This window comes from Hippocampus zosterae, chromosome 3 (assembly GCF_025434085.1).
Source record: "Hippocampus zosterae strain Florida chromosome 3, ASM2543408v3, whole genome shotgun sequence".
NCBI lineage: Eukaryota > Metazoa > Chordata > Actinopteri > Syngnathiformes > Syngnathidae > Hippocampus > Hippocampus zosterae.
In genome coordinates, this window is record NC_067453.1 from 18,616,201 (window position 1) to 18,634,624 (window position 18,424).

Here is an 18,424-nt window from a genome sequence, read left to right on the forward strand (position 1 = left end):
AGTAGGAATATGAATACAATGGTCCTCCTGTAAAAAATATGTTTTTCGATTTTTTTTCTCACTAAAAATACTGTCACAAGCGCTGATGTGTAAAACGAAAAAAAAAAATCACACTAACCAGGTAAAAAATATATATTTCAATTAGCTATTACAATAGTTTGCAAATCCAATTTTTAAATGAAGTGAAATAGTCCTTTAGGGAAAGTCAACTCAAACATTTCTTTCCAATAAAATGTTCGATGCAGCACCATGATAGCCTCAGCATGGAATTTTGATTAATATTGTGTTTGTGGAATAAAAATTAAGCAGCAAAATCCACTCATTTTTATTCATCTGCAGCGGGGGCTATTTTGCTGTGGACTGAAAATGACCTCACAGATGCTCAGGTCTCCGGTAACGACCAATTGTGGATCACCTTGACAGCATCCCATAACCAGACTCAGAAAACAGGTGAACCATTGGTCGTTACGTGATGCCTGTGCGGCTGTGATGTCATTTTCAGTTGACAGCAAGTGGCAAAATGGCCGCCCACTGAGAAGGATATACAGTAAACCGGATGCCATGTTGAGACTAGTGGCGGCGCATAGAACGTTTATGACTTGACGTTTGGCTTTAATGTCTTGAATAAGAGGAGGTTATTCCGGTAAATACACATTTTATCGTTATGCCTTTTTATATGTAGTTTTGTCTTTCTTTGTTACAAAAGTGCCGTTTTTTTCTGGGGTAGATGGTCAAAATGTCTGTTTTGAGTATGAAAGGTTGTTGACCTCTGATTCAAGAGAAAAGTCATACGTGCACTAGCTAATAATTTCCCTAACCCACAGTTTCCAAGGGTTGGGTTCTGTCTGCGTTTGTGCTGGATTCCTTTCCAAAGAGTATCGTGACTCACATGGCAAACACAAGGCAAGAACATTAAACCTCCATAATGCGCATGGTTCCAGAAGCTGGTGGGCCTCGACAATTAGGATTGAGCGGTCGACTCAGGGTGCTGGCCCGAGGCCTCTCGGAGCGCGTGATTGCTGCTGAAAGGTAGCAGCAATGACGAAGGGTCACGGACAAAGGATCCACTCACCAGTGCTCTTTTGCTTTACGCCTCAAACTCACGCACATTGGCCCTCGATTGCTTATTGAATTACTCCTAATCACTCAATTAAAGTCACATGGAGGAGCATCATCCGTTGTCCGAACCCTGCGAGTGGACGCCAGATAACTGCTGCAGTGTTGTCACTCGTGGGAAGCATCAAAACAAGATGTCCGTAAACTCGGCGGGCATCTCTGTCGTGGCATGGAATCGGTTTTGTTTCATGACAGTTGGGAAATTCCTCTCATTACGCTTGGATGAAAGAACCTTCTGGAATTGGACATTCCGGTCATATGAAGAAACTCTTGGCGGTGTCATAAACCAAAATCATCCTGAGGAAAAGGAAATACCATTCAAGTCTCAACAAACTACAATCATTTTAATGTCTTATAGATTTTTCCATGTGTCTAAGACAAAAAGTTCAGGGCAGTGATCAGTGCATTCATAACAGGGTTAACAAAAAAAGAAAATGTATTTATTTTGTTGGGATAGACTCCAATTACTGCTGACTCTAAATACCGCAAAAATATAAAATGGTTGGCTGCAATACTCTACAAAGCTCTGTCGGTAGATTGATTCTATGCGTTTGACTGTTTACGTTTATGTCGCCAAGCAGACTGACTGGTCGTTGCTTTTTGTCGAGAAATAAAAAAAATGTCTTGTGAAATTGTGAAATACGGCTTGCTATCTGTTGAACCCTTTACACAAAATATATGCATAGAATGTTAAGCTTTTGGCATTGTGGCCCCAATTGGCCCTTCACTCGAACCGCCAATCTGGAGGCAGGTCCTGTGTCTGTCTTTTCAATATGAAGGTCAACCTCCTTAATCATGTGTGTAGACAAATTACTTAAGAAGAGAACATTAACATTTCTTGGCCTAGCTCCTTGTGTGTGTCTAAGGCTCTTTGCGGGGTCACTTCCAAGGTTTCCCTAATCTATACAAGTTCCATGTGGAGATCTGCAGTGGCTGGAGCCAGGTCGGGTGTTGAGAGGCAACCCATGAGTGAGTAGGAAATAGAGTCTGGCATGTTGACTCAGGAGTAAATCCCCACGGGCTTGGGGGGAAAAAAAAACGGCTGCTATTAGATTTGAATCACCCCACAATACTGGACACCCTCTGTGAAGGACGACTGATGTACAAGAAGCACACAAATGAGAAGCATTAACTCCTGCAGAAGCGGCAATCAACTCTTGGTGGATACGCACAATCGGGCTAGCAAAATAACTCTTCCACTGGGAAATCTACTTTTTTCACACCGATTTGAGCACGATAGATTCATAAAACATGATGATATAAATGACACTTTTATTTATATATATATATATATCTATATATATATTGCGCGTCGTCCCGCACGCGGTCTGTCCTTCCGTCTGTCCCTTTTCAAAACGTACCTACTTCACCGCGCCGCTGCGCGCCGCCACTGCGCCGCTCAGGCAGTGGCTCACTACGATCGCGCGGGCATCTTAGCGAAAAAATGTTGTCTACCCACAAGCATTGCAATAAAATTGTTAGTTATTTAGTAGAGCTAAACATCTCTTTATTTTCGCGATAAGCAATGAAGATGAACAAAAAGTTGAACCAAGCAACAACACTTTTGTGGGCCGAAGGCCCACCTTACCAGCCTTCCACAGGAACTAGCTGATGAGCCGCCCGGAGGGCGGCGAACCAGCTAGTACTCTATATACATATAGAGAAAGAGAGCCCCCCGACGGACCGACCCGACCGGTGGTTATAATAATAATAATAATAATAATAATAATACATAGTGTGTCAACCTCACATTGCAGAGGTGCAAGGTTCGATTCCAGCTCCGGCCTCCCTGTGTGGAGTTTGCATGTTCTCCCCGGGCCTGTGTGGGTTTTCTCCGGGTACTCCAGTTTCCTCCCACATTCCAAAAACATGCATGGCAGGCTCATTGAACACTCTAAATTGTCCCTAGGTGTGAGTGTGAGCGTGGATGGTTGTTCGTCTATGTGTGCCCTGCGATTGGCTGGCAACTGGTTCGGGGTGTCTCTCCCAACTGCCCAAAGATGGCTGGATAGGCTCCAGCACCCCCCACAACCCTTGTGAGGATCAAGCGGAACGGAAAATGGATGGATGGATGGATAGAGGGATGGATATTTATATATGCAGGAGAATGTGAGAGAGAGAGAGAGAGAGAGAGAGAGAGAGAGAGAGAGAGGATGCTGGCAAAGAAGTATTTGTGTCCAAATGAAACTCATCAACTCAGTTCAGAGTTCTTTTGACACCAAGATGCCAAAAGATGGCACCCAAATAATTATTGCTTTGGCCTGAGCCAACGGGGTTCATTGTATGGTATTTTTGTGTCTGTATTGATGTTTTCTATGAATGCGACATGATTAACGGTGGTTTTAAGATTTGGATTAAGTTGGGGAAGTCTCCACTGCATGCGGAGGTTCCAAATGCACAGCCTGCCACTGTGTTACACTTGCACCCCCAATTAAAATTCATCCCAGTGTTAATCACCCCAGCCAGAGTGTGGAACGCATGATTTGCTGCATGGTGTGAAGACTGCCTCCCACTTCATGTAAATCTAGTGGAATTATCTAATGTTTTTCAAGATGATTAAAACAAGGACGCTCATGCTCAACCAGCCGGCCCTCCCCCTGCTGCCTACTAAGCAAAAAAAAAAAAAAACAGAGGAACAATTCATTATTTCGAGGAAATCTGCATGACGGTTAGCGGTTTAGACTCTATTCAAAACAGGACTTTTCCACATCGGGGCCCATCAGAGAACAGGGAGAAGAATAAGTGTAGAGAGAAACAGACAATCAAAGACAGGAACTGAGCTTTTATGTCAAGGCATTGTGATTGTGTTACAGATTGGTTCCAGGTGAGGCAACCCGAAAGGAGGGAAGAGACAAATTCATAACAAGAGAAGTTGTCGCTGGGATTTTGGCATTTGAGGGGAGATTCCTATCAGCAGGTGAAAAAAAAATTCTAGATGTGGGTGGTTCACAACACGGATTCCTTTCACTGCGGAGAGACTCACTTTCATTTAACAGACAAGTTGTTGCTTGGCAGAAACTGAAAGAGGACAGAATAGTTCCACATCAATGCCTGGTCAGTTTGCCTCAACAAATGTACAGGTTGAAGTTCTCCATGAGCCAAGTGTGGTCCGGCAACATGCCAGTTTGCATGTGCCGCTTCCCTGGATTGATTGGAAGCAGACTTCACATGGGAAGTCTAATAAGAGTCGGAAATTGCACTGTGGTTTGCGCCGTGTAGCCAAGGTTTGCCGCATGGTCACTTACCTGCACATCTGCGCTCCCACCCCCTCCTGCACTCACCCAAAAATGGCCACCTTTTTTTCTACCACCTCAGTGGCAGTTTCCATTTACTGATTCCCCGTTATGGTCCACTTGCTGGCAATGGCCTTGCTTCTCCCTGTTGTTTGATGAGAAGGAGGCAAAAGTCATGTTAAATATACAAGCGTAGAGTCTTCTTTTTTTCTTTTTTCTTTTTTTTTTCTTTCTTTGAACCAAGTAGGTCTTAACTTACGAGGTCCTTGTGATGTGGTGTGCAAGACATGAGGCATGTATGACATCACCTTCTACCATAGGAACAATGTGTCCAGAAAAAAAAAAATACATTCACAATGGTGCTGCGCTTTGCCGAAGAAAAAAAATCAAAGTTGGCTGCATGTCAAATAACCTCAGAAGTTCATCACTAAATTATTTTATCTAACCCTCTACTGTTGAAGAGTAAATGACAGTAAGTCTCCTTTTTCCCCTTCATAATTTTTGTTAATGAAGACAAAACTCCACTCTTCAACCCCGAAGACCCGCCAGCACTAATGGTTACGCATGCAATTTTATTTCGGAGTTTGTTGATTTAGTCATTCATCTTCTTCAAATGGAATCTAATTTAAATGAAGCAACAATGATGCTACCCGATTACAGAACTGGCGCACGCACATTTTAAAACGCATAAAAATCTTAGCATGCGTTGGAAAACACACATGCAGCACAATGAAGGAACGACGTTCCAATAGGGTAGATACATTTTTATGTGGTCATAAATTTCAACACTGTCAAATGGGTATTGATTTATTCAACAGTTTGTTATTGTGGATACAGTTTGCAGTGGTGGAGAACCGCACTTCACTGCCAATCACAACCATAAGAAGAAACTATAATATAACAGTCTAATGCACTTATGACGCTGTCAAATGAAACTGAAGGTGATTTTTTTTTAAGCCTCTTGTTTGGATCACAGTACAGTATATCTACAGAATGATGTGTCCGCAGATCATTTTAATGCATTTATAACAAAATCTCTGATTGTCTCACATTGCATATCTGGACACACGGTGATTTGAGAAGAAACACAACCACCCGCCACCCAAAAAAAACAAGAGCAGGTTTTTTAAAAATAGCAAGTTATAGCGTTCAGTAGGTAAGAGAGACAAAGAGTGTATGATGCACTAAGAAGGAAAATATTGGTTAAAAGAAAAGCTTCATGCTGGACTTCTTCGGGGGGCCCGGGGGGTCTTCAAGCTATAAATCCTCAGCACATATTTAATCCAGTCAGAGGACAAGCCCACTGAGAGTTAAAGGATGTACACTTATTACTCACCTATCCTCTTCTGGGTGTGCTGCTGAGACCCTGACACAAGTTCCCCACCCGTCCCCCACAACCACCCCCTACCCAAACCCCCCAACGCCCAACCTGAACTCCCACAGCTGCCCCCCTCCCATTCAGACAGCAGGCGCTACGTGCTATCGGAAAATCAGAGCAGGAATGTGACTCTTGACAGACACATCTCTCAGGACCACGGTCTGAATATGTTCCCAATTAGCTCCATCTGATAAAGTGTGAGTGCAAGTGAAACCCAAGGCGGGCGTGATCAATAGCTCTGGACTCGTTTTGTCATACGGGTTTGACAATGGCAGGCCGCTGTGTGATGAATCGCCACGCTGCTGTAGATAATTGTCTGACCACATCTTCCTTTTGTAGGTGTTGTTGAACTTTGCTGTCATGTCCGCGGCGGGGCCGCCGTGGCTCATCGCCTTCACTTCCCTTTGAATCAATCCTTTCTCCAAACTGACAGCCACATGAGGCCCTTATCTGCTTTGAATCGTCCATATTTCACACATGCTAGCGAAGATTCACAACCTGTGTGCTATGGCACATGAGGGTGCCATGGAAGTTGAGAATTTCACTTAACTGGTCAGAAAATTATTCATTGACGGTAATTTCTGGTTTATTGTTTCCAGTTCACCCACCCACGTACATATTTTTTTGTTATTTATATGTAAAGAGGAAACCTGAATTTAACCGATGTATTGTGGGGAGAGGTCATTTGTTAGAGCCATTGTCCATTACACGTTACTACTTTTTTTTGTGAGCTAAAACAGTAAATAACACTCAGTACAAAAGGGTTTAGTACTTTTGTGACCTAAAAATGCCCAGTACATTACATAATTATATTAATTACAAAAAGCTTGAAAGCATTTAAAAGGTTTTAGAGTTTAACTCACTGGTGCTTGGGGTGATGATGGCATCCAGCCAGTTTGCTTGAGCCACAATGTTTGTGCTCTTCTGTTTTTCACCTCTGTTATGACTGGAGGCGATTTATTGGAATACTGTTGGACGGCCCGGTGAGCAACTGGTTAGCACGTCCGCTTCACAGTACAGGGGTGCAGCGTTCGATTCCAGCTCCACCCTTCCTGTGTGGAGTTTGCATTTTCTCCCTGTGCCTGCGTGGGTTTCCTCCGGGTACTTCGGTTTCCTCCCACAGTCCAAAAACGCGCATGGCAGGCTAATGGAACACTCTAAACCAGGGGTGCCCAAACTTTTTGGATCGAAGATTTACTTTTCGATCAACTAACCTCCCGGGATCTACCCTTACCGGCACGCGCACGCACACACACACACAAATTTAAGATTTACCTGCTTTATTTTATTTTTTAAATATTTTGTTTTTGTGAAAATGAGACTGATAAGATGATTAGTGTGCAGTGTATATTAACATAAAACATATATTACTAACATGTACAAAGACACACAAATGGTTGTTTGTTTTTTTTCTTCTCGACACTCCTCAGGTCTACTTGGGACCTGTCTTAGATCTACCGGTAGATCAGGATCTACCTAATGGGCACCCCTGCTCTAAACTGTCCCTGTCCCACAGTGGTTGTTCTTTTATGTGTGCCATGTGATTGGCTGGCAACTAGTTCAGGGTGTACCCTGCCTCCTACCCGAAGTCAGCTGGGACAGGCTCCAGCTTATCCTTGTAACAATAAGTGGTTCAAATAATGGATGGATTGATGTTCTGATCGGATTCCACAAAGAAAGACTTGAGAAAAAAAACAGCTGTGCATTCTACCATAAATGGGATTTTTAAGAGACGTTTACTCGCTCCCGTAAATAACAGCCATATATATGAATAGGTACATACAACATGCTCCTTTTCAGCTGCGTGCTGAAGGCAACGCTAAGGTAATGCCCATGCTTTCCATCCCCCTTAATGGGCCGTTTGCCTCTACTAAAATGGCCGACACAGACCACCTTGCATTGCCTTTGATGGTGATAGTCGCCCCTGCTATCACGGCCACCATGTAGACATGTCTGTGAGCCTGCTTTAGTCAACTGTGTATGTGTAACAACAGCAGAAAACCCGGAAAAAGAATCAACCCTCTTATAGCACCGTTTACTGCCACTGTGGCCAATTCTGTCTACTTGGGGAACTAACAGACATTGTCAACTCCAACATAAAGGGGTCTGTTGGTTCCAGGTGCAGGTATGATTTTTCTCCACTTGGGGTCACCATCCTCACATCTTATGCTCCAGTATCTGTGTTTGACTGAATGCGTGTGACTGGACTGCCTGGCCTGTTGCAGGATGTTAGCGAATGAGAGTGTAGAGTTGGCTGGCAACTGGCTAATCTGTTAGCTAGTTTGGGTTCAATGACTTGGCTTCAATTGCTGTCAATGACAGGCCGTGTGTTCATGTGCTCGTGTTTGTTTTTTTGATCACATTTGCTCGAGAATGATAATCCACAATATAAAGTTGGATTTGCAGCCCACGATATAAAAGTGAAGCACAATATCATAAGGGACTGTTGTACTACAAAAAGTGTACCGGTAATTTTGATCAACTGCAGTATCTGACGTGTAGTGACACACAGATCAATTAAAGACCCACCTTTCAAAATAATTACTGAAAACGTGTCAAGGCTGAGAACTATGTACAAAGTATTACTCATTTGTGGAAATATGGCATGAAACTGTTTTTTGCTATTTAATTTTTCAAGATTTTTTGGTCTTGGTCATAGAGGTAGATGACAACTACTACACTTAGAGGTAGACTCCAATTGTGTTTTTCACTATTTTGTGAATGTTATGTATACAGTAGTGACTTTAACAGCACTCTGCTGTTAGAAAGTAAAATTAACCCATGTATCCTTTTTTTTTTCAACATCTTTGTTTGGTGGTGTTCCGTGAGATTTTTTTTCTAATGCTAAGTGTGATTGCTCAATGGTTGGGGAAACACTGCACTGTAGCACACGTTGTGCCCAGACCGTAAGCGCTATCTGCTGACCTTGCTTTAACACTACAGTTTGTCTCCCAGTTGTCTGCTACCGGTACTTGTTTTCCATCCATTTCCCACCTGACAACATCAATGTGAAGTTACCAAGCCTGCGAGACGGCAGGTGGAGCTTTGCCTTCAGAGAGCTCAGCGGCACTCAATAATGGCCTGTCATGCCTAGCAGCTATGCATGGCTGATTTTTTTTATTTTTATTTTTTTTTAGCACGGAGGAAGTCCGTTTCTTCTCTCGTGACCATGTAAAGGCACCTGGTGCAGGTAAAGTGTGTGTGTGTGTGTGTGTGTGTGTGTGTGTGTGTGTGTGTGTGTGTGTGTGTGTGTGTGTGTGTGTGTGTGTGTGTGTGCGCGTGTGTGTGTGTGTGTGTGCACGCGCGTGTGTGTTTCCAAATCATTTCTACGATGTCTCCTATGCCTTTTTGTGTTTCTCTGTTGCAATCTGATGACGATGCTCTGACTGGCGCTGAGTGGCCACTTCCCTCTGAGAACATCCTGTTGCTTACTTCTTAGCCGTCGTCTTAGTCTCATGATGTCAAAGTCTAAATGTGTTGAAGAGGTCAGTTCCAATACCAATTCGAACTGAACCAGAAAACATATTGGTCCATTCAGGGATCGGAGAGAAGATCAACTTGTGTGAAACGGACAGGACACATTGGCATTCAAAAGTTGAGAGGGCAATTGAGTTCACTTGGAAAGGTAATTGTGCATTTTAGGATCATCCTGAGATTTCACTTAAAAAGCCAATATCATTAAGTCTTTGTGGATAGTGTTATGGAACCATACCAGTTTTTGGCAGCACCAAACTTTGGTAACTCACCTGAGTTACCAAAAGCAGTTTTACAGTTTGAAGGTGATGTGAGAAAATAGCGTCCGATTGATTGCTCGCCAGAGAAGTATCATTTGAACGGAATCCCAAATGTGCCTTTTAAGTCTCTTACCTTTTAAGACTCGCGCTATTTTTTCACATGCAATGTTTATTTCTCTTCGTTGTTTATGGTCCAAGCCTCAATTACATTGTATAGGCACCAATATTCCCAAATTCACTGGCCAGAAATTTTCACGAATAAATGTATTGACTTCGTGTCTGCAAAGATAACCAACTGTGAAGATGGCGGCGTTGTTTCAGTGACCAAATAACTGACACACGCGATGACGAGCGCAGAAACAGACAGTGATCGATTGAAAGTAGAACATCATGACCTCATCACCATTACTTGGGGTGATTTATTTATTTTTGCTCTCGAATTTAGTTGAACAAGAACCTGGGCAAAATATTTGCAATATATTTACTCCTTAATATCTATCCAGGAATAAATCCCGATCCATTCATTGAACTGGAAAAAATTGATGAACAAGATTTATTATCAAGTCTTCTAGTGCCCTCTTGTGGCCCAACTTGGTAAACAATGCTCTAGGTACAGTTAATGCCTGTTTCGAGAATAGAGGATATAGACACGCCTCGAGGCTATGTCTGTGTCTAGTTTAGAATGCTGCTATAGTGTGGATGCATGCAACAAACAGCAGAGGCAACGTTTTTTACTCGAAATTTTGTGAATGCTTGTTTTAAGAGTTATCGTTCTTACCAGATTCTCTAATAGAGGGGTGTCCAAACTTGTTTTCCTTTGAGTGCCGCATACAGAAAAACGGACGGATTGAAAGGGCCACTTCAAAATTCTTCAACTATTTGAAACACGCTAATGTTAGTCAAGAAAGCAATTGTTGTCTCGTTAATTTCATCAGCTCTCTGGTGGAGGTGGAGGTGTTAAGGCAAATAGTTGGGCATGTTTCCAAGTTTTTGGGGTGGCCAACAGCCCGCTCTCTCCAGCCAAAAAAAAAGAACAAACTGTTGTGAGGTGACCATTCTTCACTTACTGAAGGATCAGCAATAGAGCACAAAGTGGAGGAAATTTATTTTTTACTCTAATTAGAGTAATCTTAAGTCACTACAGTGTTTTAAAGATAAATTGTGTTTGTCTTTTAATCATAAATGGTTTATTTGTATCTTCAATACAGAGTTCAACAGTACACCATCTCTTCGCATTCTGCCCACCTTCACCTTTTTTAACTAACCTTGCGGCCCATGTCAAATGTCATTTTGTGTGTGTGTGTGTATATCTTCTTATACAGGTATATATATTGCGCGTCATCCCGCACGCGGTCTGTCCTTCCGTCTGTCCCTTTTCAAAACGTACCTACTTCACCGCGTCGCTGCGCGCCGCCACTGCGCCGCTCAGGCAGTGGCTCACTACGATCGCGCGGGCATCTTAGCGAAAAAATATTGTCTACCCACAAGCATTGCAATGAAATTGTTAGTTATTTAGTAGAGCTAAACATCTCTTTATTTTCGCGATAAGCAATGAAGATGAACAAAAAGTTGAACCAAGCAACAACACTTTTGTGGGCCGAAGGCCCACCTTACCAGCCTTCCGCAGGAACTAGCTGATGAGCCGCCCGGAGGGCGGCAAACCAGCTAGTATGTATATATAGAGAGAGCGAGAGAGATGTAGAAATATATAGATATACTGTAGATAGATAGGTATGTATATACTGTATGTGTGTGTGGGAGGGGGGCTAAGGCTGTAGATTGGACATCCCTGCTCTGTTAAAATACTTATTTAATGTAATTTTTTTAAGGAACTTTATCATGATGTAGTACAAAATCTAGAATTGCAAATGTATGTCATTTTGTCCAAACATGGTAAAGGCAAATGAAACAGTTTTAAGCTGCAAAGGTTGCTGTGATTTTGCCCCATTTGACAAAAGTCCCTTTAGATGGACAAATACCTGTTATTGCATGTTAATTCCGATTGTTTTGCATTTGTAAGGCCTGAGATGAAAAGCTGCCTGTTATAGTGCAGAAATGATGAGCCTCCTCCACTTTTGTGTAAAAAAGTTTCCACATGAAGTGGCCAGGCACTTCCAAGCGTGCGTGATGCTGGGAAAAAGTCTGTGTTTATTATTCATTGTTCCTCTGCAAAAGCAGCGATTTAAAAAGCCCACTAGACCCAAAATGTCCATGTTGCTCTATACCATACTGTTATTGTTGAGTTTGGTCCACTCATAGATGTCCTGTTCGCAGACGATATCTGAGTTGATGAGCAGGTAGCGGTCGCCGACGCAGAAGTGCTTCTGGCAGGCAGCGCACTTGAAGCATTCCAGGTGATAGACCTTGTCCCGCACGCGCATGGTCATCTCGAATGCTCGGATTCTCTTCTCACAGGAAGCACAGAGGCCATCCTGTCCAAAAAGCCTTGGTGGAGAAAGATGTGAAATATTACAAAAGGTTACTTGAAAGTGAGATGAGCTATTACAGCATAAAGGTTCTGCATGTAGTTTTCTTTTGGATTTGTGTTGAGTTTTCCAGTAACTTCCAACTGGGTGTTTTTGAACAGCCTAAAGGACGCTCAGGGACGGCCGATTCACATACACGACACACTTGACACGCAAGCTACATGGTGCATTCATGGCATGCATTTCATAACGTCGGGAACTTGTAGATCCACAGTTCCGTTTTGCATATTAATTATTTTTCTTCAATAATAACAATTTAAAGACCGGGAGCCAAATTCTAAAACTGCTGACATATATTTAACATTTCCCATGAAAAATGAAGGTGAAATGGGGTGGAAATCCCCAACAACCCCGTGTGTGTGTGTGTGTGTGTGTGTGTGTGTGTGTGTGTGTGTGTGTGTGTGTGTGTATATATGACCTGTACCAACCTGTGCACAGCCTGGATTGATTACAAGAAAGCCTACGACTCAATGCGACATACATGGATCACTGAATGCCTGGAGTTGTATAAGGTGAACAGGACCTTAAGAGCCTTTGTTGCAAACTCGATGAGGATGTGGAAAACCACACTTGAAGCCAATGGCAAGCCACTTACCCAAGTGTCCATCAAATGTGGCATATACCAAGGTGATGCACTCTCCCCACTACTGTTCTGCATAGGACTGACCCCCCTAAGCCAAGTAATCACCAAGACAGGCTATGGATACCGCCTCAGAAATGGAGCTACAATCAGTCACCTCCTCTACATGGATGACATAAAGCTGTATGCTAAGAGCGAAAGGGACATAGATTCCCTGATCCACACAACCAGGATCTACAGCAGCGACATCGGGATGTCATTCGGGCTTGAGAAATGTAGTCGGATGGTGACTAAGAGAGGAAGGGTAGTCCGCACTGAAGGGGTCTCACTCCCTGAAGGAACAATAGCAGACATTGAGGACAGCTACAAGTACCTTGGAAAGCGGCTACGGCCAAATACCTCCAGCGAGTGAGGCAAGTCCTAAGAAGCCAGCTCAATGGCAAGAATAAGACCCGGGCAATAAACAGCTATGCCCTGCCAGTGATCAGATACCCTGCAGGAATAATACGGTGGCCAAAGGAAGAGATTCAGACCACGGACGTTAAGACCCGAAAGCTCCTAATCATGCATGGAGGGTTCCATCCCAAATCCAGCACCCTGCGACTGTACGCAAGCCGAAAGGAAGGAGGCCGGGGACTAGTGAGAGCCACTGTCCAGGATGAAACATCCAAGCTCCATGAATACATCAAGGAGAAGGCTCCAACGGATGACGTACTCAGAGAATGTCTCAGACAATGGGGAACAGAAGATGAGGCGCTGGAAGAGGGACCATCATGGGAGGACAAGCCCCTACACGGGATGTACCACCGGACCATAACTGAAGTGGCTGATCTCAAGATGTCCTATCAGTGGCTAGAGAGGGCTGGCCTGAAGGACAGCACAGAGGCACTCATCCTGGCTGCTCAGGAGCAGGCCTTGAGCACCAGAGCCATCGAGGCCCAGATATACCACACCAGACAAGACCCAAGGTGTAGGTTGTGCCAAGAAGCACCTGAGACGATCCAACACATAACTGCAGGGTGTAAGATGCTGGCAGGGAAAGCCTACATGGAACGCCATAACCAGGTGGCTGGCATAGTCTACCGAAACATCTGTGCGGAGTATGGACTGGAAACCCCAAGGTCAAAATGGGAAACACCTCCGAAGGTGGTGGAGAATGACAGAGCGAAGATCCTGTGGGATTTCCAGATCCAGACTGACAAGTTGGTAATGGCGAACCAACCAGATATCGTGATCATGGATAAAGGGCAGAGGAAAGCCGTTGTAGTGGATGTAGCGGTCCCAAGTGATGGAAACATCAGGAAGAAGGAACATGAGAAACTCGAGAAATATCAAGGGCTCAGAGAGGAGCTGTTGAGAGCCTGGAAGGTAAAGGTGACAGTCGTGCCTGTGGTGGTCGGAGCACTCGGGGCAGTGACCCCCAAACTAGATGAGTGGTTGCAACAGATCCCGGGAACAACATCGGACATCTCAGTCCAGAAATGTGCAGTGCTGGGAACAGCAAGGATACTGCGCAGAACCCTCAAGCTTCCTGGCCTCTAGTAGAGGACCCGAGCTGAATGAGGGACGGACACCACCCGAGGGGTGAGACGAGGATTTTTTTAAAAATATATATATATGTGTGTGTGTGTGTGTGTGTATGTGAGGGGGGGGTTAAAATGAAAATATGAAAAATAATCTAAGAAGATGCGAAACAGCGAGTGCCGAACCCCAAATGCGCGGGGGTCCACTGCACACCTCTCATCAGATGCCTTTTTTCTCCCCACAATCAGCATCTGTGAGCCAGCTATTCAGAATGCTAATCACAACAAGGCAAATTTACATCATATCCACGCCAAACTGAATTTCTCCACCCTTGATACGCCACTTTGAAGGGGGAGGCGATCTCTGAAGCACAATGTCAAAACCAAAGGTAAGAAGAGTTGGATTGGGTTTAAGGTGGGAAATGCACATATTAGCATTAGCTAATCTTGTTTTTGAATGAACAGCCTTTACTAGATTGCTTGGTGAAGTTATTGAAGCGGGAGTATTTTCTTTGCCGATAGGTGCGCTGCATGTGCCACATGCACTGACCTCCACACTAATTGTGGGGTATAACCAGCACTGCATCCACAAGTGAAAACACAAAAACACATTGAAATTGTCTTGATGGCTGTCTTCATGGATGCCTGTTTTTCTTTTTCTTCCAGACTCTCCACTCTGCTATCGTTCATCCTGCATTAATCATTTAGTACCGTCCTTGTTGTTATGGTAAATACAACCTAACTCACCATTGGCCCAGTATGAAATAAGGCGGGGCAACACGTCATGTTATTTAGGCAAATCAAAACGGTTTCAAATAAAAGCAGTCTCACCTTAGGTAGTCTCGACGACACAGTTTCCTTCCCAGCTTGTAGTACAGGCGGCGGCCAACCTCTCCGAGGCGGCAGCCACACAGGTCGCAGCTGAGGCAGTCCTCGTGCCAGTACTGCTCGATGGCCTTTAGGAAAAAGCGGTCGCCAATGCTCTGCTGGCAGCCGCCGCACATCAGCAGAGAAGGAGGCATCTGCAGGACCTCGTCCACTGGCTCCCTGCGCCCGACAATCACAGCACACATAAGTCAGAATATTGACGGTGTTGGTTATGTGACGGCTTCCTAATCAAAGGGTTCATGAAATAATAACTCACTTTAAACCACGGTAGACAATATGGAAATTTCGAATGCATTTAGATTCAGATGTATTTATTCAGTGATTTTAAATTTGAAATATTTTCATAATGTTATAGTAATTACAATCAGGGCATTGAGAGCAAGACTCAAATGTAAAATGTCAACTTCTTTCATGACGGCGTGCGCGTGAGCAAGGCAGTGTGAGTATCAGCCGAATTCCTCTTTGACGATTAGTAAAATAAATTCCCAAAATTAAAATCGTACAAGATGTAGTTTTAATACCATTCACACGAGGGAGATATTTCTCATTTGGCTTTTACCACAGTGGTTCTGTAGAGTAAATATATGTATGGAAAAACACTTCTTGGTCATGAAAAAAAAGCAATTACAGTACATTAAAAAACCGAGCGAGTCTTCTCGTGCTGCATGACGACGAATTCAAGCGCATACACGCGTCGTTCGTAACATCAAACGGCCTTCTGTTATAAACTGACCACAAAGAGGAACACTGTACTTTTCAGTACATTACCATTTGCGAAAGGAAAAGTTATACGTATTTTTATTTTTCACCCTTCCCACTTTTGTTATTGCAAAGTGAATTTCAGCGCCACATTAAACTTGGTCAGCTCTGCAAAGCTAACCAAGAATTTATTATTGTACCGTACGGGAATATTTCTCATTTGAAGGCTCGTCTTGAAATGTGTCACACTCACTCGTTGGCTTCCAGCGTCTTCCTTTCGATGGTGGACGACATTCCTCCACAAATGACTGGATCCGGGTAGGGGGTGAAGCACCTGCTCCCCTAGACCCCCCCCCCCAAAAAAAAAAAAAAAAACTCGATGAGCCTTCGCGACGCGCGCGTTTATGTTTTCAGTTGCTTTTCGACGACAGAGAAGCGACACTGTAGACCGCGGTCATCATTTTCCGAAGGGGCATCAAACGCGTTTCTGCACAGCTTCAGTCACACAAGGTCAGCTTGCTCGACAGATCTTTGTGAACGTGCCGTACGCCCTCTTCCAGAAGCATCTTGTTTAAATACGAGGTGGCCAGCATACATAAGCGCACCCCGCCCCCGCCCCCCCCCTTCCCCCGAAAAACCCCGCAGGTCTGCCTCTTCCTGCTCACGACTATGTGACAATGGCAGGAAATGAGCATTAAAACGGCCGTTTGAGCCTTGTCCTGTCCTGTCAGGCGAGGAGCTGCGTCGTGACTGACACTAATGAGTCCCCACTCTGTGCCAACGTGTGCGTGAGTGTCAATGTGAGTGCGTGCTTTCAGTAATTAGATTTTGCCCCTCACTTTTCATAATGAGACATGGAAATAGGCTTGCATGAAACATGCGGTAAACCTGAGACAACCCATTACAATATAGTACAGGCCTTCTCGGTTTACGACGATCCGACCTGACATACGACATCGTGAGATTACGAATGGTGTGCGCTGTCACGAGGTCCGTACGGTCAATTACGGCCGTAGTTACTATTTTCGTTTGTTTCATGTTTATGGTGTTTAAAGGTTTTTTTTCACACAAGTATTTGGGTCAAGGGTAGGCAACATGGCACCAGATACCCCCAAAGAGCAAATAAGTTCCCTGTGGACCTGTTCTAAAATTAGGTCATCGTGGGCCAATGTGATTTACTCGGAATGTTGTTCAAGTGATGATTTGAAAATGTAATCCCTTGCAGAGACTATAGAAGTCGTGGCACATGTTGATATTTATCTTTTTCACGCTGTTGGTAAATATTATGAGAACCTCTTAACATGATCAAGGTACTTACATGCACTACATACAGAAGAGCCAGGTAATTGATTTTTAAAATTTAATTTAAAATATGCGAGATAGTTCATTGTATTGGTAAAATAATATTATTATATTACATATTATAATAATTCTATGTTAAAAAACAACAATAATTGAGTTAAGTGACTGCAAATATACTGCGATCTGCTGAAAACCAGTTCAGAGTGTACCCCACCTACTACGCCAAAATGGCTAGGATAGGCTCCAGCACGCCCGCGACCCTCGTGAGGATAAACAGTTCACATAACGAATGAATTAACGAGTACATAGATAAATGTAAACCCAAAAAAGTACATTTTGACTCAACAATTTTAGAAAAAAAAGGACAGTAAAATAAATTTAGTAAATATATGTTGCAGTGGGGATAATATATAAATGCTCAGTGGGCCAGAAGTAAGGAAGGAGCAGGCCGTGTGGTCAGCTATGCCATACTTTGCTCACCTTTGTTCAGTATATAAATTGTAGTTTTTGTTTTGTTTTTGTACTCCGCCGCAGTGACGTGCGTATCTTCACAGTTGTTGTCTTAGCTGATGGCTGCTCTTATCTGCTGCCAACAGGACGAGGGTGCCTGCAGGAGGGATGGACATGCACGGCAGTTGGACTGGACCACCAGATAAAGGACCTCAAAACGGCAGCCGGCCAGCGTCAGCCCCAATGTAGGCTGAATGTATCCTTGGGCTTGATGGTTGTTGGACACCATACTGTAGACTTTCTGGATAAAGCTGTAAACCAAGCAGGGAAAGCCCAGCGGGAATGCGACACTCGCGGAGCTTCTTGATGGAGATAAAATGGCACTTTTCAAATGAAAAACAATCTTGGTCTTCACTCACTTGCATCACAATTCTGAGGGTCGAATCTTGGCTCTTGGCTTCCTGATGTTTGGAGTTTGCATGTTCTACCTCTGTCAGGTTATAAGACTAAACTTGTCCATCGGTGAGAATGTGAGTGCAAGCGGTTGGCTGTCTTGACATAGTTGGCTACATTCAGTTTGGATAGGTTTCAGTTCACCTGTGACCCAAATGAGGATAAGAATAAAAGATGGAAGGATGGCTCTAACTCCATCCATCCATCCATCTTCTACCGCTTATCCGGGCCCGGGTCGCGGGGGCAACAGCTTTAGCAGGGAAGCCCAGACTTCCCTCTCCCTAGCTACTTCTTCCAGCTCTCCCCGGGGGGTCCCGAGGCGTTCCCAGGCCAGCTGGGTGACATAGTCTCTCCAGCGTGTCCTGGGTCTTCCTCGGGGTCTCCTCCCGGTGGGACATGCCCGGAACACCTCACCGGGGAGGCGTTCAGGAGGCATCCGAATCAGATGCCCAAGCCACCTCATCTGGCTCCTCTCGATGTGGAGGAGAAGCGGCTCGACTCGGAGCCCCTCCCGGATGACCGAGCTTCTCACCTTATCTCTAAGGGAGAGCCCGGACACCCTGCGGAGAAAACTCATTTCGG

The 18,424-nt window shown here is 44.2% G+C and overlaps 1 protein-coding gene across 1 annotated transcript; it reads right to left on the minus strand.

The window, feature by feature from the left end:
* Positions 1-9,875: 9,875 nt before the first annotated feature.
* Positions 9,876-16,201, minus strand: lmo2 (LIM domain only 2 (rhombotin-like 1)). The gene is made up of 3 exons (XM_052061563.1): positions 15,891-16,201; positions 14,882-15,097; positions 9,876-11,906 (listed from the first exon to the last, which is right to left on the minus strand). Exons 1-3 carry the CDS (start codon positions 15,929-15,931, stop codon positions 11,681-11,683), a joined length of 483 nt encoding a protein of 160 aa, XP_051917523.1. The 5' UTR covers positions 15,932-16,201; the 3' UTR covers positions 9,876-11,680.
* Positions 16,202-18,424: the final 2,223 nt, after the last annotated feature.